A 24997-nucleotide genomic window follows, 5' to 3' on the forward strand; every position below is an offset into this window, starting at 1 on the left:
AAGGAGCAGACGTGGCCACAGGCCACGTGTAGAAACACTTGCAAGGATACCAGCCAGTTGGTCAGCAGAGAGTGCACATCACCACCTGAAGATCTCCTTGTATCATATAGATTCTGGCAGAGACGCAGCGCTTTCAAGACAGTGCCTTGATGAAACAATGTTTTCATCAGGACACAAAACAAGCCTGTCTTTCTTCATGTGCAGGCCTGAACCTGGTCCTGCAGTGGTTATCTGCCCAGGGTAACCAGAAACTGCTACCTGAAAGTGTTCCTCCAGTTCCAAATGCACATCCGTAACTCGGCACAGTTCAAGAGCTGCGGTGCATCACCACACACCAAGGCACAACTGAGTTATCTCAAGGTTTAAGCATCCTTGTTTTCCCTCAAGCTCCTCTCTAGCCTCGTGCTGTCGAAACTGGTCTTACCAAAGCATGAAGCATCTCCCACAAAGCCAGTCTTTTGGAAAAATAACTAACAACAGGAAAAGAGAGAGACCTTCTCCCCAAGAAGTCAGACCTTCAACAGTTTCTTATGCAAGTTACACAAATTATTTTCTATTTCATGGGTGGGTGTGTGTCAGGCCTGAGGCCACAGTGCAATTTAGAGCACTTAGGAAGAGCCTGACAGCACGGTGAGCTCGCCAGGGGCTGTGCTGTGGCTCCTGAACCCATCAGCACCTGGGTACCAGCAGCACAAGCACTCTCCCAGAACATGAGCTGTAGAGATTAGTTTTCTCTGCCTGCTGTCTTCAGAGTCCCACTGGAAATCTTGCCTCAAGAACAACACTTCAAACTGATGCTTCCAAGTGTTTCAAAGTCCTCATGCGCGTACAAGTTTGATTCCAGAAAGAAGTAATATTAATAAGCTATGATTTTACTACAGACGATTAAGCATTTTAGTGAGAAACACCAGTACAGGCACGGTTATGCCACATGGCTGGCATTCCCTGCCGGAATAACATGACCCCGTATAGTCACAGCACTCCGGTGCCTGAGCACGATACAAAGCAACTGAGCATAAGAGGAAAATTGCCCTGGTAACAACCTGTACCCGCCTAATAACCACAGCAAACACTGCTGAGTCACACAGAGCAAGGCTCTGCGAGTGAGAAAGATGAAGGCAATCATGAAGACATCAGAGAAGCACTTTCCTTTATAATGTAAGTCCACACAAACTACAGGAAAGTAAGACAACTCAGCCTAGGGCCAGGGCAGGCTCCTGGCAGTTGCTGGCTGCCTGCGGAACACAAATCTCTACAAGCAAAATAGTTACTGAAGTCACTGAAACAGAATTCCACAGGACAACTCCCGCTGTCTCCACTTCACAATTACTCATCTCTACTTAAGGAAAGGTAACACAGGCTGAAATCTGCCTGCTCCTACACACCTAAGGTCTTTGCCTGTCCTTAGGGATGGTGGCTAAGCTGCAGGGGAAGGTAACTTTGTCTGCTGAACCTTGCTTCACTGGTATTCTGAAGTGTAAAGCACTGGGATATTATGGGAAAGCCAAGGACACAATCAGCTAACCACCTCTGCAAGAGCACATGCCACGTGCTGTAATTACGGAGTGTTTAGGGCTCTCAGATTCAGCTGCCCACGTTGCAGCACCTGCAGCAGAGCCAACACAAGGCAACACAGACTTCTGGGTCATGGCGATTGCGATGCAGTAGCTCTTTAGCACAACCTCAGCAGTGCAAGCTCAGAACTGCTCTGGGATCTCTGGACTGAGCAATGCTATTTAAAGGTCAGCCACTCATTAGGGACAGCCAGAGCCCTGCTCCTCAGCCGTTCCCAGCCAGACACCAGACACTGGCCAGTACCACAGAGAAAGGAAGAGGTCAGAGGTACCACCAGGGGTGTATTTCAAGACAATGCATGCCAGAAGCAGCAGAAAGGGGAGGCTAAAACCTGCCTGATCCCCTCTCCCAAAGGTATGTTCCAACATGCCAGGAGATGCTGAAACTACAGATACATACACACGGCCTGACAGGCTGCAAACTGAGCACTACATTCGTGGCAGCACAAGGGACGAGAACTGATGCAGATGGCTACCACCCACTCCCCGCTTGCCCAGCTGCTCACCAGCTTGAGGAGCCAAGACGGGAATTGTCCCATCACCTCTGAGCCTGGCTGCGCGTCAGGACGCTTCCCGCATGATTCACACCCCTTGGGATGCTTACCCTGCCAGGAGCCCCCACTGACCTGTGGGTGCTCAGTGCCCACCCTAGCCACTTCTCTAATTACATTAAACAGGCAGAATTCAGTGGCAGCTGCTCAAGCTGCTTCCAAAAGGGCTCTCCTTTTAATTAAAAATTTGCTATTAAAAAGCATTAAATTGTATAATGCAAATAATCCTCCAGAACTCATCTGTTCCAGCAGCTAATGACCAGCTTGGTTAGAGCAGTAACTAACGGCGGCAGGACAGTTAGCTGACAGAACACAGCACGCTGCTGTTAACCTGTCCCACAGGAACAAGGACTTTCCCACCCTCTCACTCCAGACCTGACACCAACAGGCTGCAGTACACTGGATCTACACCAGCATGCTGTAAACTCCCCAAGCCCACAGTCTGTCACACTGACTGCAGTCGAAGCTCTGAAATGGAAGAGAAGAAGTGTTTTTAACACCCTGCTGAGGTCCACGCAGATCCAAGCTGCTACAGGCTCTGCAAAGGGAGACAAGGAACAGCCCTGGACATTAGGAAAAGGCAGGGACACAGAGGTGGGTTTTCCCCTTCACCACTGTTCTCACTGTAACCTGTTCAACACTCCTGCCAGAAAAAAAATCAGGTTAAAGCAGCACCCTTTCTGCTCTATATGGTGCCAAGGCAGGAGAAATCCCGTTATGCACAGGAATTCTCAGCCTAGAAAGAAGTTATTGGGAGAACATGATCCATGCTGTTAGGAAACAGGTCCTTGTGTAGAGGCAAGGAGCAAAAGTAAAAACAAAGATGTAAGTATTTTTTAAAAAACATATCAGTGCCAACTAAATGATATTTGTCCTTTGGGTGTGCAGTGTCTGTACACAGAGAGACTGAGGTTCAGCACATGATACAGAGCATTTGGTGTGCCCTACTTAAACAGGCTGAAAGAATGAGTTAGAAGGAATATTTCCTGCTCTCTTGATAACAGTGCACTAACCACCTTCCAGAATTGTTATTAACAATTCCCCAATTATCCACATACCAGGTAAGCAAAGTATTTGTGATAACCACTAGCATTATACAAGAGCTTTCCTAAAGGCCCCCAAAATACAAGCCTTTATGGGTAACTCAAGGCACATACAAGGAGAACACCTACTTTATTAGCATTAATAACAATGGAAGCCCCGACAACTTTTAGGTGTCTCACACAGGCTCTGTGGCTTTGTTCCATGTGTTTCTGTCCTTGAGGATGAACCAGCCTCTGGTGCAGGCAGTGTGTAGCCTCGCTGTGCTAACCTGGCTTCCACTGCTCCTTCTCGCACTGCCCATGACAGAGATGAGGCCCTGACACAGAGGCAGCTCTGTTCCAAAGGTACCTTGTTGCCTGTGGGGTTTCACGAGCATGTGGCTGTCCCTCTGTTCTGTTCAGTGCTCAAGCAGGCGAAGCCCAGAGGATGCTCCTTCCCTTTCCTCAACAGCGTTCTAACTCAAGGGAAGCAGGAGAATACTCCTCTGACTTTGGCAGCACTTTCAGTTTGAGCGCATAGAGTCTGGCCACTGTTCCACTATTGGGTTTGCATGGATTGCTTGCATAAACCTCACAGCTAAACACGAATAATGGAATCCAAATACATCCCTATACAGATCAGAGACCTACAGAATAGGTACATCCCCTGGCCAGGAAGAAAACGTCCTTGTTACTCCTCCATTCCCAAACTGCAGGGGATTTTTCTTAAAACTACAGGAAAAGCAACAGGAAGAGGAGACAGGGAAAGAAGAAAACAAGAAGAGGTAAATACGCACTAGTCAGTGAAAACAGTAACTGGGAGGATGAGAATGAGAACTAAAAAGCTGGGCTGCTGGGTTTGGGGAGCCCCCTATCAGGCAGGCAGGGGCACTCACCTAAAACCCTGACAGCACAGGGACTACAAACAAGAAATGACAGCCTGCAGCTCAGTTCTCCAGCAGGAACACCTCTGGGCTGATATTCTCTTTGAGGAGGGGATGAGTGGTTTATCTTTGCTGTTTTATTCTTGAGGTTCTCTTTTTCTTGGAGGGGAGGAAGAAGCGAGCAGGTTACAGGCATGAGGCCAAGCACACCATTGTCTGACCTCTTTGTCTGACCCCTCTGCTCCTGCTGTTCTCTCAGCCACCCTCATGACGTTTGCAAGGAAGAGCCGCTCAGTAACTGAGAAAGCAGAACTCTTGCTACGAGGTCTCTTCTCCTGCATCCTCCACCTTCCCCCCTGCCTGTACCAGTCCCACCCCAGAGAAGGAGCAGTCCCCCAACACCAGAAACTGCAGGGCAGTAGCTTTAAACAGCGGGACCATCCCGCATAGAAAACACTGAGCTTCCACAGGGCAGCAAGCAGGGCCAGACCCCCAGAGAATCCCCAGCATTTTCACCATTCTTTGCACACAGCACCCCTTCTGTCCCGGCTGCAGAGGCAGTCGCAACGTCTGCCGACAAATGCAAACAAGGCAATCTGCTATTTGCAGCAAAACACAGCCCACAGTTGTTCCTTGTTTGCTAAGGAAGTGATCCAAATCCATTGGTAAGGAAAAGGTGATAGGAAAACATGCCCAGCAGCAGCAGCAGGGGGAAAAGTGAGTATTTGTTTATCAAGAGCAGCACTCCAAAATGAAGAGCGAGGGAAACTCAACTTATGACTGATCCTCCTGAGACAACAAACACAGGATTGGGTCTGCAGACATGTTCAACACAGCCTGCTACCCAGCCGTGTCAGTTCTGAGCGCTGTGGGATCTTCCAGCTGAGCTGCACACAGAAGCGCAGCATCATTCAGGGTCCTGGAAGCAATGGGCTCCTTGACTGTAACCAACCATCAGTTAAGGGCACACAAACCAGAGGCCTTTCTTTAACCACATCCATTGGGATCACTCCCACAGACAGAGGTAGTGGGAGGACAGACAGCTTGTCAAAGGCATTAAACCCCAACTGGGGCACAAGACATTCTTCTAACTCACAGGCAAGTCCTACGCCATTTTCTCTCCATGTCCAAGATTGTGGTTTATGCTGCGAGAAGCCAACAGATAGAGCTTAAAATAAAAAGAATTTGAGTGCAAGTATGCTTTGGAGAAAAAGGCAGAAGCAGGAAAAACCTGAGAAAGCAATAATTCTGATAGATGCTGAGGCTAGCATTTCCCTGCTGCTATAAATTCTCGCAAAGAAATTAAGTCTGAGGCAGTTCAGCAAAGAATAGGAAGGCAGAAATCAGAAACAGAATTTGGCTTGGGCTCTTGGGCCACTATCAGCCTCTCTTGAAATACCTATTTTGATTATTTTAGAGTTAAGTGCATGCAGTTCATCACAGCAAAGTCTGTCATGAGCTGGGGCACAGTAACTGCCCAGAAGTGCTCCGTTTGAACGGAGAGCAAAAGACATTCAAGAACTCTTTTGTAGAGCTGGGTTAAAAATACCTAAGGATGAGAGTAGATTGCCTGGTGACGGATCCAAGGAGAAGGCACCCATTTAAACTGGCTTAACAAAGACAACTTAGAAGAAGTAGTGCAACACCTAACAACACAGTGGACAAAACCCATGCTCAGAGCAGACTGTGATGCACTGGACAACCCATAATCCTGCTCTGATATAAGGACACAGGAATGAACGCTAGAGAAGAGTGCTCAAAACTGTCAAGGATGATTTTCATCAAACTTCGCTGCATTAATGCTTCTGGAGTCCTCGGACAGGAAAGGTCACAGTCAGCATGGCACTGAACCTCACAGCTGCACTGACCAACCCTGCAGGAAGACACTGGGGTTCCGAGCTTCGTCACTGCTCTTATACTGGTGAGGAGCAGGAAGCCTGGGGAAACACTGCTTTCTACACAAGAGAATCCCGGTGTAGGGAATTACTTACAGGACTTAAAACCCAAACACACAGGCTGACTGACAGTAAGTCTGCAACTAAGCAGAAGGCCAAAAGAGTTTTTCCAGTAGGCAGGAGTTGATGTTCAACACACTAAGTTTAGCTCTGCAACAAACACAAGGTGATGGAGAAGTTTATTTTATCTCAGCCATCACACAAACTTCAGCTGCACAACCAGGAAAGCACCTGCAAACGAAGGGTCAAGGCTACAAGTGTGCCAACAGAAACCTGCTGCCTTCCCACAGAGTAGGGATCAAGGGAAAAGAAAGCCATGTCGTTCTCTTCAATGTGTTCCCAAATGCATCCGTGCCAAATGCCCACAGGATTTATAGATAAGTGAGTCGCTAGAACAGTAAGTTGTTCAAGAAGTGGAATTCCCCAGAGAGCTGTGCCTCTTGCCAAATTCCACAGGCATTTTATCTGCTTACCGACAGCAGGGTTTTAACGATGGTGCCTTCTGCCTTTCCTACATCCCACTGTGTGGGCAGCTTTTTTGCCTTTAAAACAAGGTGGAAGGAACAGATCACGGATTCACCTCTGTCCAGTCCCGCTGTATTGGGCGAATGTGGTTGGCAAATGGTTTCTCTGGACCAGAATACAAAATACTCTAGAGAGTCATCAGCAGAGAAAAACAAGTTGGAAGTTAGGAAAGGAAGTGCTCCTCCTACCGCAATAAAGTCTGAAGTGGCCCACTATAACAGCACATTCAGATGACAGTTCGCCATAAGAATATGGTACATACCTGGCATCGGGAACCAGACAAGTGCCTCACATCAACTCTCTTCTGTCCAGACAAAAAAGCTTACTGCAATACTAAGTCCTTAGAAGGATTACTGCACTGTCATTACCTTGGCCATAATGAGCATCTAAAGACAAGCAAAACAGCAAATTACAGTGCAATAACCTATAATTAGGGCTGAGATTTGATGAAGACATGTTGGAATAACTCAAAGTGGTCATTTTGCAACAACCAACAGCAAATTGAGTATGACCATTATTTTGTGCCTAGAGTAACCTTCTTTTTATCAGAGCAGCAGCAGCATGGTCAGCGTGTTGCAGTCCAGAATAAACTGTCTTGCAGCAAATTGATAAAAACCACAAATTCAGCAACTGGTTTGCTTTACATCCTGCGTCCAGGCAGGAGAGACAAGCAGCCCACCTCACAGAGTCCTGACTCCCAGTCCTCTGCCCTGGGCTCACTGGAGGCTTAGGTCAACGTGGAAGAGCAGGACGTGCTGCAATGCAGTTTTCAACAAAAACAGCACCAAAAAAAACTTAACAGGGAAATTAAAGCAAGCACAAAACGTGCAGGATTGCTCCGGACTCGTGCAGTGCTGCTAGCACGGCTCACACAGAGGCAACACACCAAGTAAGTCCTCATCCTGAAGAGTTTACAACACAGAACTGCAGTAACTAGGTGATTACTAACTGCTAATGCACATCTCTAGGAAAAGCCCACTGCTAGGTCAGAACAACATGTTTCCCTTCTATGACAACATAACAACTCCAAGGAATATGGGAGCAGCAACGTGCAGCATCTGGGCTTCAGCAAGGCTCCCGACAGCACCTCATGTGCTTGTTCCAATTCAGCAAGATGTATTTGCAGGGCGAGCTTACAGCAGTGTACACAACTCATTGAAAAACACACTCAAAATTGATCACCACCATACTGGAACAATGCATCAAGTAAGACCCTCAAGTTTTTCCAGAGCCCCACAGTCTTCAGCAGTGTAATTCATTATCTACATGATGCGATACAGGTCATTGCTATCAAAGATCAGATTGCCTGGGGGAGAGAGAAGCTGCGACTCCACTATACTGCCATGATATAAGTCAAAAGGATCTTGCCAAATTTTGGAGGAACCCAGAGCATGGATTGTGTTCCTCTTTGCTTTAAGACAAATGTAAAGCACACTTCCATTAGAAGCCTCATCTATACAAGATGGAAACATTATGTGCTTGCCAGACATTCTGCAGAAAGCAGTCTGGGGCAAGAATGCATCAGAAAAAACAGGCATTGGCAATATATTTGAATGGCAAGTTTAACCACCTGATGCACAAAGCCAGAACATCTTTGGCAGGGCAGGTGAAGCAGCTCCCTCCCCTCCAGCCAGCACTGACGTGGCCTAAGTCAGAATCTCATGTCCAGTTTTGGGCATCACGTTTCTAGAAAGATAGGAAGCAACTGGAGAGAGTCCAAGGAAGTTTAAAAAAAAACAACAAAACTGGAGGTCTAGAGAAAATGACATATGAGAAAAGATTGAAAGAACTGGGTTTGTTTAGTCTGAAGAAAAAGACGACTAAAAAGAGACATGATAACAGCCTTCAAATATGTAAAAGAGTGTTAAGAGAAAGAAAAACTACTTTCCACATACACCCCGGACAGAGAGAGGAAAAAGAAGCTAAGACAGCAGCAAAGTATGTTTCTTCTAACATCTAATTGATGAAGGGACATTTTACAAGGGCAGGAGTGACAAGACAAAGGGGAATGGCTTTAAATCGGAAGGAAGATGATTTAGATTAGACATTTGGTAAAGATTCTTCACTATGAGGCCAGGGAGGCACTGGCACAGGTTGCCCTGAGAAGTGTGGCTGCCCCATCCCTTGAGGTGTTCAAGGCCAGGTTGGATGGGGCCTTGGGCAGCCTGGTCCAGTGGAAGGTATCCCCGCCCACGGCAAGAGGTGGAACTGGATGGGGTTTGAGGTCCCTTCCCACCCAAATCATTCCACAATTCTATGATTCTACGATAACCTAAACATCTGAAAGATGCCACTAGGGGCCGTGGAGGCATTAGAGGGTTTTCAGGACAAACCTGGAACCAGGCAGGTAGAGAAGGTCTTCATAGGACTCATGAATGGACCATGACATCCAGAAGTCCTGTTCAACATGCTTTGATTCTGTGTCAGAGGCACAAAACTTAATCCCCTCATTGCTATTTATGACTACCAGTCCAGTTTAGAATGACTGCTCTATCTTAACAGAAAACCTGTTCTGCCTAGGAGGACAAGAAATGCTCTGTAGGAAATGCAAGAACCACTGCCATTCCCCCAAGCCGTCTTTTCCAAACCAAAGCACAACAGGAGAGAAGCACTGCCACTCAATACCAACAAGGAATGAGCTGTGGAACTGGACTGGCAATGTGAGATGTTCCTGTTCCCAGCGTGGTTTACTTGTAAACATGGGTTTCCTCTTGCACGTAAGATTTACTCTGCAAGATGTCCAGCAAGAGAAGATGTAAGAATTGAGAAAAAGAAAAGATGATGAAAGCGAAGCTAAGGCCAAAGTAAAAGTGACCTCACCTATTGAATGAAAAGCAACAAGTCTTATGGGCAAATGAAGGCTAGTAACCAGCTCATATGAGTACAAGTCATTCTGAATATTGCCGAGCAATAAATCTACTGGCTAACATTCACCAGCGCAAACGACTGCAGAAGGCGGCCACTGCTGCTCACCGCGGCAGAAGGTGTCACACCTCCACAGCTACACTTGGATGTCACAAAGCTTTTCTGCTGAAAAGCTGCAACTGAAGAGCTCTGCATTTTAGGAGGTCCTGAGCTTGTGGAAATGGCTTCATCACATACAGAATGTGCTGCAGATGCCAGTCCCCAGGCATGCTGTAAGGCATCTCTCCTCTCCAAGGTCTTCGGAGGAGAGGAGCAAATGGTTATGAAGGTGGAAGCTGGGAGACCGGACAGGTGCCCTGAGAATGCAACCTACACTAATGAACAGGGTTAAGCAAAGAAAAGACAATGTAATGCATCACAGGTTTCCCAAACCTGGATATTTAACAGTGCTCTAGCTGAAGGTGGCACTTCAGCATTTCTTAACATTTTCTTAAATAAATTATCCCAAATGAGATTTTAGCTCCTAGAGGCTCTATTTGATTAAAAATCCTAAAAGGGGGATTATTAATGGTCCAAATGTTTTGCTCAAAGCGACTTTCAGCAATGTGAAATCTCTCTAAAAGGAACTTAGGCCAAACTTGCATGGTGCTTTGGACAGCCATGCATGGGGAAAACCTGGGCCAGGATGTGAAGGGAATGGGACAGGGTTGCATGCAGAATTTGTCATAGAGAGAAGCTGAGATGATCTCAGCAGGCAAGTCTGATGATGCTGTGAACATTTAGAGTATGTACGCTCTCTTGCAGTGTGCTATATGAGACACATGACTCCCTTCTCACCCCATCCCCCTGAGCCCAAAGAGGTTTACCAATATTTGGATGCTTTAGAAGTCGGCAGATTCGGGCTTCTCGTTCCAGTTTCTGGTGATCTGAAAGAGAATAAGAAACAAGGCGTTAGGCACCACACCTCTGAGCTAAGATCATATTCAATGGAGAAAGGAACACAGTGACCCAACAGACATACAGAGGGCTGGGAGCTGCTGGAACACGCCTGTCTCTCAAAACCTCCCAGCCATTTCAGGCAAGGGCTCTGCAGCTGAAACTGCAGGAGGACCCCTGTTCCCACCACAGAGTAAGCACTAAACTATTCCTTCCTTGGATTCAAAGTGAGCAGGAACAAAGACATCGCTCTTCCATCAGCCTCACAAACACGCAAAGCCACTTCCAGTGACACCCCTCTGAGACGTACCTCCTTCTCCAGGGCTGGAAAGAAGAAGTCTCTGAAGAAACAGCCCAAATGAAATGGGACAAGGAATCACTTCCACTTCAGAGAAACAGTGGGGAAGTAGGACAGAGCAGTGGGAGAAACACACAGCTCCTGCTGGGGCAGAGCCATCACGTGAAGCAGGGAACTCTGCCAGCTCAAGTGAACCGTAAAGGTAACCGCACTGCAGTGCCCACGGGCAGATGTGCTGGGCAAATGCTGACCAAGCACTTCCAGATCTCCAGGCGAGAAGTTCTGCCCAAATGCTACATGTACTTATTGCAGCCCAAAGGCAACAGCTGTCCGAGCACAACTGTCATCTGGGTCGAAGAAAAAAATATCCATGTGAGTAAAAAATGGTTTCTCCTCCCTAGAAATGCAGCATGGGTGAAGAGAAAGGAGAGGGAGCGAGAGCAACTCTGCCCATGACAGATGAGAAGCTGGGGCCCTTTCAGCCACCAAATCACAGATGGGAGATTCTTCACTGAGGCAGAGTTCTGAGCTTTCCCTACATCCTCAAAAGTACAACGCGCACGCTGGGCAAGCAAGGGTTCATCAAAAGGTTCTGAGAGGGGCAGAGTTTTCATGCCCTAGCAGCTGCCGAACTCTAGGCTTCTGGGGCAAGAGGCAAAAGGCATGGACTGTCCTTCCTCCCAAGTCCATCCACCAAAACAACGCAGCAAGGGGAAGCAGCAGCCCCTGCCTGCTCTTGGCATTTCTTCTGCAGCAGATGTGCAGCACAGAAGCTGGAAAACAACACACCTTCTCTGCATCTCCTGTGACACACGAGTCCACTGCACAGGAGCAAGCGGGACTCTTGGCTGGCTGGGCTGCTCATTGCTACTGATTGGACTGCAGTATGCGATTAACTGGAAGCCCACCAGAGACCAACAGAGCCACACTGGACTGCCTGAGTACAGCTTGCACAGCTCCATGGTCTCCACATGGTCTTCCCTTTCCTTTGCAAAGCAAGGCTTTAGGCAATTGTTCTCTTCCCCATGAAGAGAATCACAGAAACATTTAGGTTGGAAACGATCTTAAAGATCTTCGGGTCTGAACTTTAACCTCATGCTGCCAACTCTACCACTAAATCATGTCCCTGAGCACCACATCCACACGGCTTTTAACCTCCTCTGGCACAACTTGAGGCCATTTCCTCTCACCCTATCACCTACCACTCGGGAAAAGAGTCCAGCACCCACCTCACTACAACCTCCTTTCAGGGACTGCAGAGAGTGATGAGGTCTCCCCTCAAGCCTCTTCTCCAGGCTAAAATGCCCCAGATCCCTCAGCTGCCCCCGTAACTCCTGTGCTCCAGACCCTTCCCCAGCTCTGTTCCCCTTCTCTGGATGTGCTCCAGCAACTCAGTGTCCTTCTTGTTGTGAGGGGTCCAAAACTGAACCCAAGATTTGAGGTGTAGCCTCACCAGTGCCGAGCATAGGAGGACGATCCCTCCCTACTCCTGCTGGCCACACTCCTGATACACTTCTGAAGACACTGGCAGTGCTCAGCTCCAAACACTTTTCTCTCCCAGGCTAGGAACAGCAGCTAAGGGCACTGCAGGGTTTCTGTCTTCTTTCTCACTGCTGAACTGTAGAATATGTCCTGATTAATATTTGATAGGGCTGAGCTGTGCTTACATCTTCATCTGCTGCTGCTCAGGGATGGGGGAAGGTGAATCACTCCTTTCATCTCTCCTTCCTTCTCAATCCTGGAAATTATTGTTGTTGTTGCATATATTTCACAGCTCTGTGCCAGAACCGCTCTCCAATAAAGCAGCAGGCAGCAAGAAAGCCTGGAGAGCTTCCACGCTCCCGAGGCCTCGCTGCAGTGGAAGCGCTTTCTTGCCCGCATTGCTGGAGAGGGGTGGGTGCCTCGGCTTCCCTGTTAGCAGCATCTCTCACAAACGAAGCTTTGCAAGGGAACGGGGCTGTGCTGCATGCACTGCACCCAGGCCAGATCTCACAGCAGGACGACTGCTTGTGACAGATGATCCACAACCCCAGATGATCCACAGCCCCTGCACGCCCGGGTCACACAAATTCCCCACTCACCCTCCCAGCTCTACTTGGAACTCCTGTCGAAGGGGATCCTTCACCCACTCGGATCACATTGCCCTCGAGCGCGGTTACACTTGCAGAGAATCCGTTCCCAAGCGCAAGGACACGGGAAAGCAGACAGTGAAAACAGCTGAGCCAAGGGGGAAGGAGAGGTAAGAGCTCACCACGTGCTGCTCAGCCACCGGGCCCTGACAGCCAGGACAGACAGCTGACAGCAGCGAGGCTCAAATAAAATGACATAACCATCAAAATGCCACCGGAGATGTAAATCAAGAGCAATTGCTCCCCTGAAATCCTACACCAGCTTGCAGAGGGAGGGAGCGGGTAGGGCAACACACGACCATGGGCAGCCGCCACCCCAGAGCTTGTGACAAGAGGTCACCACCCAGCAGCGCGTCCCTCCTGCACCACAGCCTGGCTGAAGACCAGGGAGGGAGCACGGCACTCCGGTCACAAGGTACGGGAAACTATTTCTGGTCGGGGGGGAAAGCATACCACACTCTCCTGTCTCCAGGACAACAAAACAGGCCAACTCAAGCACAACTGGTGGAGGCGATCACACACCAGCCCCTGGGAGCACCGGCCCGCAGCAGCCAGCAGCGGCTGCCCGCAGCAGCAAAAGGTCAGCCTGGGCAGGTCTCCTGCCACAGGTGCCGAAGGATCATGGATCCCACTCCAGGAAGATCAGAGTCATGGAATGCTTTGTGTTGGAAGGGACCTCAAACTCCATCCAGTTCCACTCCCCTCCCATGGGCAGGGACACCTCCCACTGGATCCAGTTGCTCAAAGCCCCATCCAACCTGGCCTTGAACACCTCCAGGGATGGGGCAGACATGACTTCCCAGGGTAACCTGGGACAGGGACTCACCACTCTCCCAGGAAAACATTTCTCCCTATGATCTCATCTGTCTCCACTCATTCAGCTCAAAATTGTTCCTCCTCGTCCTATCCCTGTGCTCCCTGATCAAGAGACCCTCCCCAGCTTTCCTGGAGCCCCTTTCAGTACTGGAAGTTGCTCTAAGGTCTCTCCAGAGCCTTCTCTTCTCCAGGCTGACCAATCCCAGCTCTCTCAGCCTGTCCTCATACAGGAGTTGATACAACCCTCAGATCATCTCCATGTCCTCCTCTGGACTTGCTTCAGAAGATCCGAGTCCTTCCTGTGCTGAGGACTTCAGAACTGGATGCAGGACTCAAAGTGGGGTCTCACGAGAGCAGAGGACCACCCAACCCATTGCAGGAGGCACAAGAACACAGCCCAAGCTGTGACTTGAGGAGAGCCCGTCCAGCTCATCTCCAAAGATGGCCCATTCTTGAACCTTCCCTCCTTGGTACAGCGTAGGCATTCATGTCTCATTCCATTCATCGGTGGCAGAGTCAGTCTGGCCCTTGCGGGGAACAACCTGGTACTTAAGTGCATAAGGAATGAACACAGAGCTACTTTCTACCTTTCTCTGGTCTAACAACAGGTTTTCCCAGGAGAAGACAGAAAACGCAAAGTTCTCCAGTAGAGCAGTCAATGGCTGGGCTTTAATACACCTCTTAGACGTGCTCCCACTGAATTTCAAAAATGCAAATTTTCTTAACTGCATTGGAATAGCAGTGAAAAGACAACCTGGGGTCAGATCCCAGCCTTGCCAAGAGCTTGCAAAGCAAACAACTTTTCCCCCTTCTGCCCAAAAGGTCAGACTTGTTTCTGCCATCCCCTTAAGGAGTGAAGGTGTTTATTCTTAACGCAAAGCGGATGTACACTACACATCTAACAAACACAGCGACACATCTCACCTGCCTTACAGGATTCCTGGGCCATTGTGCTTATTTCCTACCTTTCACAAACTATGAAACTCAATAAGCCATTTCCATAACTCCACTAAAACACAGCTTATCCTTTAGAAAACATAAGGGTTTGTATTCAAGACTTCCAGTGATAAATAACGCCATACACCCACAGAAGTTACTCCAAATGTTGGTTATCCTTCCTGTTAAAATTTAGCTGTTCCAAGTCTGAATTCATCCACCTCCTGCTTCCAAATATTGGATTTCATTAAGCTCTTTTCCCGCTACACTACAGAGCTGTCTGGCCCTGAACAATAGCTGATGCTTAAAACTTAAGTACAGGATATTACATATGCTCATCTAATATTCATTTACTGTTTGCCAGCCAAAACCAGAGAATCTTGCTATCTGGACAATTCTGTCTACAATCTGAAGCAATGAGTATCACACAGACAGATCATTGCAGCCTACGCCCCTTTTCTGTAGCACAGTTTATGATGTAAATGCTTAAGGAGATGGTGCTTAAAAACTGCAGGAAAGCAAAAAACCAAACTTACTCACATTTGATACACAAACCAAGATGTGAATATCTGTTTCTCTTGCTTAGTCCTTTATATGACATGTTTTCTGCAACTTCGTTCAGCACGTGAGAAAACATTTAGCCCCAGTACCTCTAACATCATTGCTCTGCAAATACTGCACTAAGTGCCTTTCAAGCAACATTCACATCAGGATTCCTTGGGACAGACCTGATCAGAAACTGCCTGTTCAAAGAACCTGGATTTCTGAGTTGGGTTTTGATCTGTTTAGGGATTTATTTCAGTAGAAACAAGAGTGATTGTGTTATCACCATTTGTGAGTGTTAAGGACCTGCAAAAAAGAAATGGCTTCATTTTACACAAACACGCAGCCCATTCCTGAGACAGGGCTGCTCGTGCGCAGCGGATGGGCAGACGTGGCCGTGCACAATCCATCATGTCACAGCTGTAGGGAGCTCTGATCAAGGAGATTAAAACAGAACCGCTCTGCCTGAGTACAGAACACACAGCGCAAAACCTCAAGAGTTTGTATGTCCTGTATGTCCTGAGCACATGAGACTTCAGCAGACAAGCAGGACAACCCAATGTAAAAGAAAGGGGTACCCAACAGGAATAAAAAACAAAGCACAGACTCTTCCCGATGGCCTGGGGATCTCTAGCGGGGTGGGAATGTGAATCACTTCATATTGATGTGCGTTCCTTGGTCTTTTGTAAAACTCTGCCGCTGTCTGACCCCTTCCACCTAGTCCCCTAGAGACACAGTGGCATAGATGGATGGATCACCTAAGACCCTGCTTCTGGGGTCCATTCCTCTCCAGGGAATCACTTCCCAGTTTCCTGCTCTAGCCACTACCCAAACAGGTTGCCTCGCAGATTCTTCCTCACCAGTCCCTTCTCTTCCAAGGGCACCCGAGGCCTGAAGGAGAACGTGACCAGATACAGAGACAGGGCACAGAACATCCTCCAACTGCAGCGGTCTAGAGCTGTCAAGCAAGAACGTTTATGTAATACCACCAAAAGATGCAGAGAAAGGTCCCTGTGGCTCACCAGTCTGTTGGGAAGCTGTGCTGGGGAGAGGGGCTGCCGGGGGAGCACAGGGGCCTGGCTGTGCAGAGCTGGGGTACGCCTGCAAAAGGCAGGGACTGGAGAAGGACACCTGCGACCAACCTGCAATGGAGACCAAGCAAGTGGAGCAAGGCCTGAACCTGAGCTGGAGATCAGGGAAGATGGTTGGGTGACGGGTGCCGACACTGCCTCCCTGCTCCCCTCCAGCTCTGGACATCGCTACGACACCCTGACAGACTCCTGCTCCCCAGAGATGTAGAAAGAGGATTTCTCTTAGCTCCAGGCACTGCCATGCAAACATGCTTTCCAGCCCAGGTCTTGCCACAGGCTCCTCAAGGACCCATGACCAGGGAGGTCTGCAGACACCATCCCCTTTCCCTGCCCCAGGAGCACCAACAGTTACCTCTCTAGGAACAAATGCCAGCAAACCTACATTTACATCGAGGAGTTCCTTCTCCCGGCATGCAGAAGCAGAAAACAGCATTAAAAACAAATTGACAGAGTGGACAGAACAATTGCTGGAATCAATCAAACCAAGATATATAAGTGACAGTGATTAATTTCACACCTACCAGAACAAGAGGTAGAAAAAGTCAATTCTACCATACCTTCTTCAAGAAGCACTAGAAGTACAGTGCCATTCCAAAATGGTTCTATGGGCAAAGGAGTACATCCACTGCTGTTTCCTGGCTTTACCAATCTGCAACTAACCTAAGGCCCTATGGCTCAAGCTTTCTCTTTATTCAGCATGCCTGCCTTAAGTGAAGATAAAGGGAAGAGGGCAACTTCAGTAGTCTAAAAGTTCAGCCGCCTCCATGGGAAGGCAGATTCCTCCCTAAAGGCAGTAAAAAGAATCTGCAACAAAACTAACTCTTAGTTGTGAATCATCTCAGATGAGCAACTGTGTCACGGAAGAAGAAAAACCTTGCTCCTCCCAGCTGGGATATATGATTCAGCTGCTCGGTGCCACAGCCCACCTGCCTGCATCCTGCACAGGGATCGTGCTCCATCACTGCTGTTACAGAGGCCTGGAGCTGTCATTCCTGTGGGAACGCATCTCGATTGCATTTCTGAGAATGGGAAGAGTTCCGAAGAGGAATCAAACCCAGAGCAATAAATCCCATTTGATTGCTGTCATCGTGCCAGTTCCAGGAGACAGTCAATGGGTGCCAGCTGCTGAGACACCATTCAAGCTGCTTCAAGGGAGAAACTGAATTTGCATCAAACATTTTGTAGTGTGAGACCAGCCTGAGCCTTCAGGTTCCTTCACACTTTGCTTGTTTAAATTGAACCTTCCTCTCTGGGATATACCCAGCAGAAGAGAGCCAGCTCCCTCACCCCACACTTCAAGTCACAAACCTTCTCCCGTGTTCCTCATTCTTCCAACAGGACTGCACTACAGACTAGCAGAGATATCCCAGTAATGGCAGTGGCAGGCACAGGACAGGATGCCATGCCTCACCACCACTGAAAATGAACACCTACCAGCCTCATATCACCACCATTTCTCCTTCCACAGAAGCTAGAAAGAAATAAAAAACTATCCTAGGCTTTAACAGTGACCAGAAGCTTCTCTAGGTTCAGCACATCCTTTGTGATGAGAGCCAACAGCAGATGCCTGAAGAAGAACATAAAGAAAAGGAGCTTATGGCGACCCTTCCCAAACCCTCTCCCCGTATCCTCTATCCAGCTGTCAGCAGCTCAGGACTCTGTTTCCATTTCAGCACTGCCCTTTCAAAGACCAGACAGAATGAATAAACCCATAACAGCATCCTACCCCCACTGCAGGCGATATTTCTGAAAGCCAAAGCCTGTCCTCCAGCCCACAGCGATGCTGGCGGCACAACGTGCGAGGCACAAGGGCAGAGGGGCAGCACCACCAGCAACCGGACAAGAAGCGTGAAGCCACCAAGGGGAAGGCAGGGCTGGAGACAGCAAGAGAGGATGTATCAGTGAAGCTCTGCTTTCCTCACCTAGTGCAAGCCAGAGGAACAAGACGGTGAAATGCTCACTGCTTGCCTTCAGCTGTGACAAAGGAGATTCAGGTGTCCAACAGAACACCATAAACAAACATAAGACTTCTTTCAAGCAATGCTGGCAGCTGTACTTTTTGGCAAGGCCTTTCCAGCAAAACCACTAACACTAGCGACTTGTACCAGCCTGTCCCCATGCTGTCCTAAGCAAACAACAACTCTGCGCATGGAAGAGTAACACTGCCCCTAAAAGCACATACACACGTGGATCTTTAGGACAGACAGAAAGCTCACAGCCAGCTGGTAACAAGCTGTGTTTCCACACACACTGGTATCTTTGAACCCCTTGGTATGACTGTACTAGAAAAACAAAATAAACAAAATAAAAGGAAAAACTACAGGAACAGCTTCCACTTTTAGGTTCAATTAGTGCAGAAATCAGACCACCAACACCACAGAGTAAAAGCCAAGGTGGTGCAGCAATTCCATTTGTGTCTCCCAGGAGCACCCTGAAGAGCGGGCCATGGGAATTTGTTCTCTTTTCCATTATTTCATTACCTTGTACTTACTTTGCAAACATAATTGAACTGACGGCCGATACGAATGAGCGTACAGCAGAGGCAAGAGAAAAGATGGTATTAGAAATAACTAGAAGAGGTGGACCTTTCAAAGAGCGTCACTGTGTGTGCTCCCTGTCATTCAAACCTGCTTTTCTTTTCACATATATATTTTCAGTTTATCACTAAACAACTTATCAAATATCTTTCTGTAGATTATCCAGCAGGTGGATCTGGTAAGGAAAGGATCATTCCTGTCCTCTTACTTCCAGTAGGAATGCTGACTCTGAGCGGTACCTGTTGTACATATTACAAGGCAAAAGAAAAGCAAAATGACGTGCACAGTAAGAGGAAGGGGGAGCCTGGGCTCTCACAGACACCAGCAACTTTCCAGGAACTTCAGGAGTCAAAGGAGGTCAAATTACTGAATCAGCACAGACTCAGTGAGAGCCATCTCATCACAATTAATGATGTGAACACATGGGGTTAAAAACATGCTCAAGCCTGATATGCATTTTCTTGCTACAAAGGCACAGATAAAGCCAAACTGGGGGGTTTCTCTCTCCCACCATTCAGCTGAGGTTCTCGCCCACAAAGATCCCATAGTTAGACCAAAGCCAGGACTGCAAAGCAATCTAAAATCTGAATGCACGTGCATACATCTGTATGCAAAGGGAAGGAGCGAGCGCCCCAGTCATCCACTGTAGGCACAGTCCTTGACTTCATATCTAGGATCAACTTGTAATCTGGGCAAGGTCCCTCCTTCAGGGCTTGCTGCAATGCTCAGAGCAGGGTTTTGTCAACCCCTTGATGAGACGCCCCTCTCCAGCACCCACCACTCCCCACTCCTCCACAGCCCCCAGAGCCCCTGCTCGCCAGGCTGAGAGCTGTTCCCAGCCTCATTCAGTCAAAAGGAACAGGCCAAGTAGAATGCAGTGGATTCAGCCTGAAGCCTTGGTGTCAGCGCAGGCACTGAATAACAAGGCAGCACTGCGACTGCAACAGGAGGGTGAAGGATAGAGACCTGCCTACAGAGCAACTGAACGCAGGCCAAAGCACTGTTCACACACCAGTCAGGGTCTTCAATAAACATGGACATGACATGTGTCACCTCTCACATACAAGACCTGCTTCTGGGTCCACATGTCCTCTCCGGGCATACCAGTTCCTCTTGCTGGCAAGAAAAACGTCTCTTCATCTCCCAAGAACATACAAGGCCCGTGCCAACTCTCCTTCACTCTTTGCTTGCTTTTCCCCATCAACTAATTACTTTAGTTACTAAAAACCCATGAAGACTTCCAGGAGCCTCCCATCTGAACCTCACTCCCTCTCTTTTTTCCTGCTTGTCATCAGCTTATTTCATACCTCAGTAACGGAGGCAAGTCATGGAGGGACCATCCTTACAGGTTTGGTGGTGAACAGGTAAAGGGAAACGTTTCACCACTGAGTTTCCCCTCCACACTGTGCTAGGTTAACACCTACAACCACCAATGTTGGTACCTAGAGTCTGCTGCCATAATCAAGAATTCTACCAACTGACCATTCAAACTACCCACCAGTTCACCAACTTCACCTGCTCCACTACTGCAGAGAGGGTCATTTCTGACTTCTACGAGACTTCTCCCTTGCTCAGGGTGGGAAGAAACCCAAGGAGAGCCAGCACTGCCATGGGAGACACCGGGAATCATTCCCACAGCAATACATCATAGCTCCCCTCTAGAGCAACACATCCTCCAACCCATACCAACACAAATGCAGCCACCTTCCTGCTAACCTGAAGCAATGGCTATTGCCAACCACAGACACAGACAGGCAGATATAAGCACAACAAAGGGGAGGAATTCTACCTTGTTTATCTGCTGTGGCCAGGAGGCCATAACCACACCCACTAAGGTCCTGACACAGGAAGAAACGTGTAATTGTGCTCCCCCTAAGGAGTGGGCAACTACCCAAATGCCCAGCATGGCGTGGTGTTCACTCGAAGCCCCCCATTAGGTCTGTGATTTGCATAAAAGTGTTATTTTGGCTCTCCTTGCGCATCCTGGCTTAGTTTAATTTCAACAGCTTAGGAGAGTCTACACCCCATAGAAAGGAAGGACTGTGGGATACAAACACAAGTAGCAAGAGGAATGACATTTTCAAACCCAAAGATGCTGAGCTCCACAGCTGTATGGTCAAACTTCCCCTTTCTTGCACAGAAATGGAGGCAAAATTGCTATAAACCTGTCATAGTCACTCCATACCTTGCACCCCGGAAAAAGACCTTCAAGTTCAGAGCGCTTGCCTAGCTTAGCTCCCAAAAAGCAGCCCTTCAGCCCTTCCCTGTCCTTCCCCTGCCCCACATGCAGCATCCCTGCAAGGCTGCAGTGCAGCATGGTCTCCTCCTGCAGCTCATGCTTCCCACTGCAGCCCCACATCCCCAGCACATGCTCCCCAAGCCCCTGTCCTACAGCACCATGTCCCTGCAGCCTCCTGCGGCTCCGCAGGGAGCCGGACCCCCTCCTTTCCCTGCCTGCACACTGCCCAGCCCTGGCTTCCCATCTGCAATGGCACCAGGCTTTTTTAAACTGCATTTTACAAGTAAATCACGTGCTCGGCTGCCGGTTTGGGTGCAGAGCCAAGAAATGCTCCAGTGCCTGGGGGAGGGGAGCTGATGGAGCTTGTTTCATGTAACAGCTTACTAGCAGCTTCACTGAAACCCTTCCTTCCTCACCTTGCCCTTCCCCAGGTGCTCTCCCAGTGGAGACGGGAAGCAAACACCCCACACGAGTCTGGCATCGCATGCGAATGCAGCCAGCCCTGGGACGAGAGGAGACACCAGCCCCACACCCCAGCTGATTCTCTGAAGGATTTTACATGCCAGGAGCTGATTTTTCCTATAAACCAGCGATGGGTCACAGAAAACTGGTCGTGGGAAACATTAGAACATTAAACCCACCAAATATTATACAGGCAGCAGTGTGCTCTGCTGCCTCCCTGGTGCTGGTATGACTCCTGCCCCGCTGGAAGCAGAAGAGCCCCAAGAAATGCTCAGTGCAAGGGACTCCTGTCCTGACACAGAGCTCAAGAGTCCCTGCGCATCTCCAAGCGTGACCGATGTCACATCACACTCCAGTCTCCCACGTGGACAAAGGGAGAAGCTGTGGGTTAGGGCGTTTGAGAGGCCAACGGCTGTAGCTACAACTCTGACTTCTACACACGTGTAACCTCACTCTCTTTGGTCGGAAAGCTGCGGGGGAGGCAGCGTTTCAGATCCGAGAAGCTGGCTGTAGAACGTGTGTTTAAATAAACAGCAGCCCGACACTCTGCCACAGAGATTAAGAAGGGATGAGTGATTTCAGAAACAAACACAGGCAGTCCCGTAGAGGGGTTCCACATGCTCTCTGCAATGGGATGGGAAGGATGATGTGCATGGTGGTTGTACCTCAGCTCACGCTGAGCTGTGCAGCAATGTTTTACTTAAGTGCTCTTCACAGAGCCCTCTTCAATTGTCCCCAGACCTGCAGGCCACAAGCAGAGGTTTGGGGAAAACAGAAATTCTAGCAAATTTCTAGAAGATAGATACTTAAATGGAGTAAAAAAAATCATGTTACAAAGCAGACAAAAAAAACTCCACAGAAGAACAACTACTTCCACAGCATCTTTGGTTGGGGAACCTCTAGATGTGTAACAAACATTTACAGTGCAACCTGAACACCCCTGAAACCCAAGGTTTTTCCCTGCAATTAAAGGGACTGAGGAGGAAAGCAGAGATCCCAAAAGCAGAGACTATGTCAGAGATGAATCTGTGAGCAAACTCACATCTCTGGAACCCGAGCCTCTCACCCTTCTACAGCAAAAGAAATGAAGACAGAAACAATACAGTTCAAATGTAATGGGTTTTGGAGTCTTTCAAAGCAAAATCTGATTGCAGTAGCACTAGCAGTGCTGTGACAGCTCATATCGCACTTTGGGAAGCATGAAGTCCAACCTCAATGCCACACTAGGACCCAAGAGATTTTTATTAGAAGGTCCAGTGTTCAAAAGTGAAAACAACACACTAAAACTCTCCAAATTCAACATTCAGGCTGTTTGAGAGGAACCGCCATCCAACACAGCCTGCGTATCACTTGATAAGGCTGTAAACAGCTTCCTTCACACGGGAGCTCCAGACCTGGCCTGTCTGGTGGGCACAACAGCCTGAAAGCAGTTGTCCTGCCCTAACACCAAGCCTGCTTTCACATCTCGAGGAAAGAGGCTCTTCACTCGCATCTTTCCCAAAGGCAGCTGTTATGTGACAGTTTGGATTTATTCTCTGGCTAAGTTTATTTCTTGTTTTGATGAATGTTTAATGCTCCTGGCGAGATCAGTTTAGATCTTGTTTGCCTGGGGCATTTAATGCTGCTACACTACCAAAATACTAAGTTCTAAGGCCATCTACAGCTTTCTTCCACCTGCAAAGTCTTTTGCTATTGCTTGGATCTAAATTCTGTGGTATATTTTGGCATTGAATTCTACAGCACCATCGCAAGAGGACAGACACTGAATCTCAAGAGATGGACAGATTTGCAGCAGTCCTCAGTGATTGAGTTCCCTTCATATACTCATGGACAAAGACTGAGGCCAAAGGGCTAAAGCTGCAGCTCAGATCTGTGAATCGCTGCCTATCCCAAATGAAAACCTAGAGGGGAAAGGGAGGTGTGTCGGCAGGGGAAAGAAAAGGCAGTAAAACTGCTGTTAAAATGCTAACACCAGCATCTACATAGCGACTCTCTCAGTTGAGGCTGGGTTTTAGCAAGGTGGTGGTAAAGAAGTTGAGCCAACAGCCTTAAGGCTAAACCCTCCCTTTTCTACAGAACACACAAAAGAAGAATTAGGACAGATTAAGCTTCTCCCACACCACCCACAAGACAGCCTCAGCTCTGACCTGGAGGATCACTTCCACCCTACACATGCTACTTGGACCCGTAGAACCTGAGTCTCAAACTCAAAAGAGAAAGCAGAGCATGGTCTCTCATGACCAGTGCTCAAGGAGCCTCTGCAGCCCCACACAAGCTCCATGGAGCACAAAGCAGAGATCCAGGCTGCAGCACCCCTGTTCAAACAAGCTCCAGCCACCATTCCTAGCAGATGGCACAGTAAGAAAAGTCTCCTTAGGTTTCCCTTTCCCTTTGCCATCTCTGCCTGGACAGCCAGTCCAACCAGATGATTCTGGAACCCTGCTCACCCTGCTACCAAAGCTGTGACCTCCATTTTCAGGCGAACGCTAGAAAATATGATCTCTACCCATTCCTCAGCCTCTCTCCTTCAGTTCTTCTGCCAAGCAGTGTGTCAAACACTGCAGTCCTTCAGCATGGCAGGCAGAGGACAATCACAGAGGTCTGAACATGGTATATTGAGGAGATGTTGCTGCAGCTGCAGCACAGAACTGCAGAGCTCATGCAGCTCACTGGGAAGCTGAGAACATGGGTGAACAGAAGTACATCCCTTTACCTAATGTAAAGAAGCAGACCGCCTGTGCTGTAGGACTGGCCTCTGCAGCAAGGAGAAGCTCCCGGCACTTTGCGCCGTCCCACATTTGTTCTTCCATTGCACCATGTAATGTGTTTCTCTGTTTACTTGGGGCAAAGCCACCAAACCCTCCAGTCACCACAGCCATGGTGACACCCAAAGAGGGCATTCAGCATGACAACATCAGCCACCAACCACAGCAGTGACCATGCTGCTGGCTGATCAGCTTCAGAAGTTTCTGCTTCAAGCCCATCTGCTTGTTCTCACCTCCTCAGCCGATTCCACTGCCAGGCCAGCTGTCTGGGTGGCAGCCCCATGGGCAGAGAAGAGAAGCAGAAAATGCCATTTTCAGTCTTCTCCGAAGTCACTGGAGCTTCCAAGGCAGTTGATAAAATTAACAACCTTAACAGAAACTGCCCACTGCAAACAGCAACCAAATAAAGCTGCTGGTTCCCAAATGGCTGATGACCAAGCCACAGCTGTGCCGGGGGGAGGAGACGGGAGAGCATGCACGAAGCCTTGAGTGAGTCACCCTGCATCCCTGCTGGCCTAGATAAACGCTGCTGCCAGTCAGGGATGGGTTCTGCAAACCAGCCCTTAAGCCCACAGCATCCCTGCTGCTCATCTCCTGGCGTTCACAGAGCCTGCACAGAATGACACAATCTCTGCGCAAGGGTGCAGGCAGGAAAGGTAGGCACAATGGCCACAAGGTCTCTGAAGTTCCTGTATGGCTTTGACAGACTTAAATCTCTTCTTGTCCTTGCTCCCACTCTCAGAAGTGTCCCCTCAAAGGCTGGGATACCAGACAGGCAAGGAGACAATTTAAAGCTCCTCCTTACAGATGAGGAAAAGACTGAAAAAATGTGAAAGCAAACAGATAACAAAAGCGTGATGAAGGCACTG

General features: G+C 48.6%; 1 protein-coding gene across 17 annotated transcripts in view; it reads right to left on the reverse strand.

The window, feature by feature from the left end:
* Window positions 1-24997, reverse strand: part of CAMK2G (calcium/calmodulin dependent protein kinase II gamma) — a 112563-nt gene that overhangs the window by 51684 nt on the left and 35882 nt on the right. For all 17 annotated transcript variants that reach the window (XM_069863685.1, XM_069863687.1, XM_069863684.1 and 14 more), the window contains exon 3: window positions 10243-10302. In XM_069863685.1, coding sequence (XP_069719786.1) covers window positions 10243-10302 — 60 coding nt within the window. The remainder of the gene's footprint in view (window positions 1-10242; window positions 10303-24997) is intronic.

The sequence above is a fragment of the Phaenicophaeus curvirostris genome, chromosome 9 (genome assembly GCF_032191515.1).
Source record: "Phaenicophaeus curvirostris isolate KB17595 chromosome 9, BPBGC_Pcur_1.0, whole genome shotgun sequence".
NCBI classification, from domain to species: domain Eukaryota; kingdom Metazoa; phylum Chordata; class Aves; order Cuculiformes; family Cuculidae; genus Phaenicophaeus; species Phaenicophaeus curvirostris.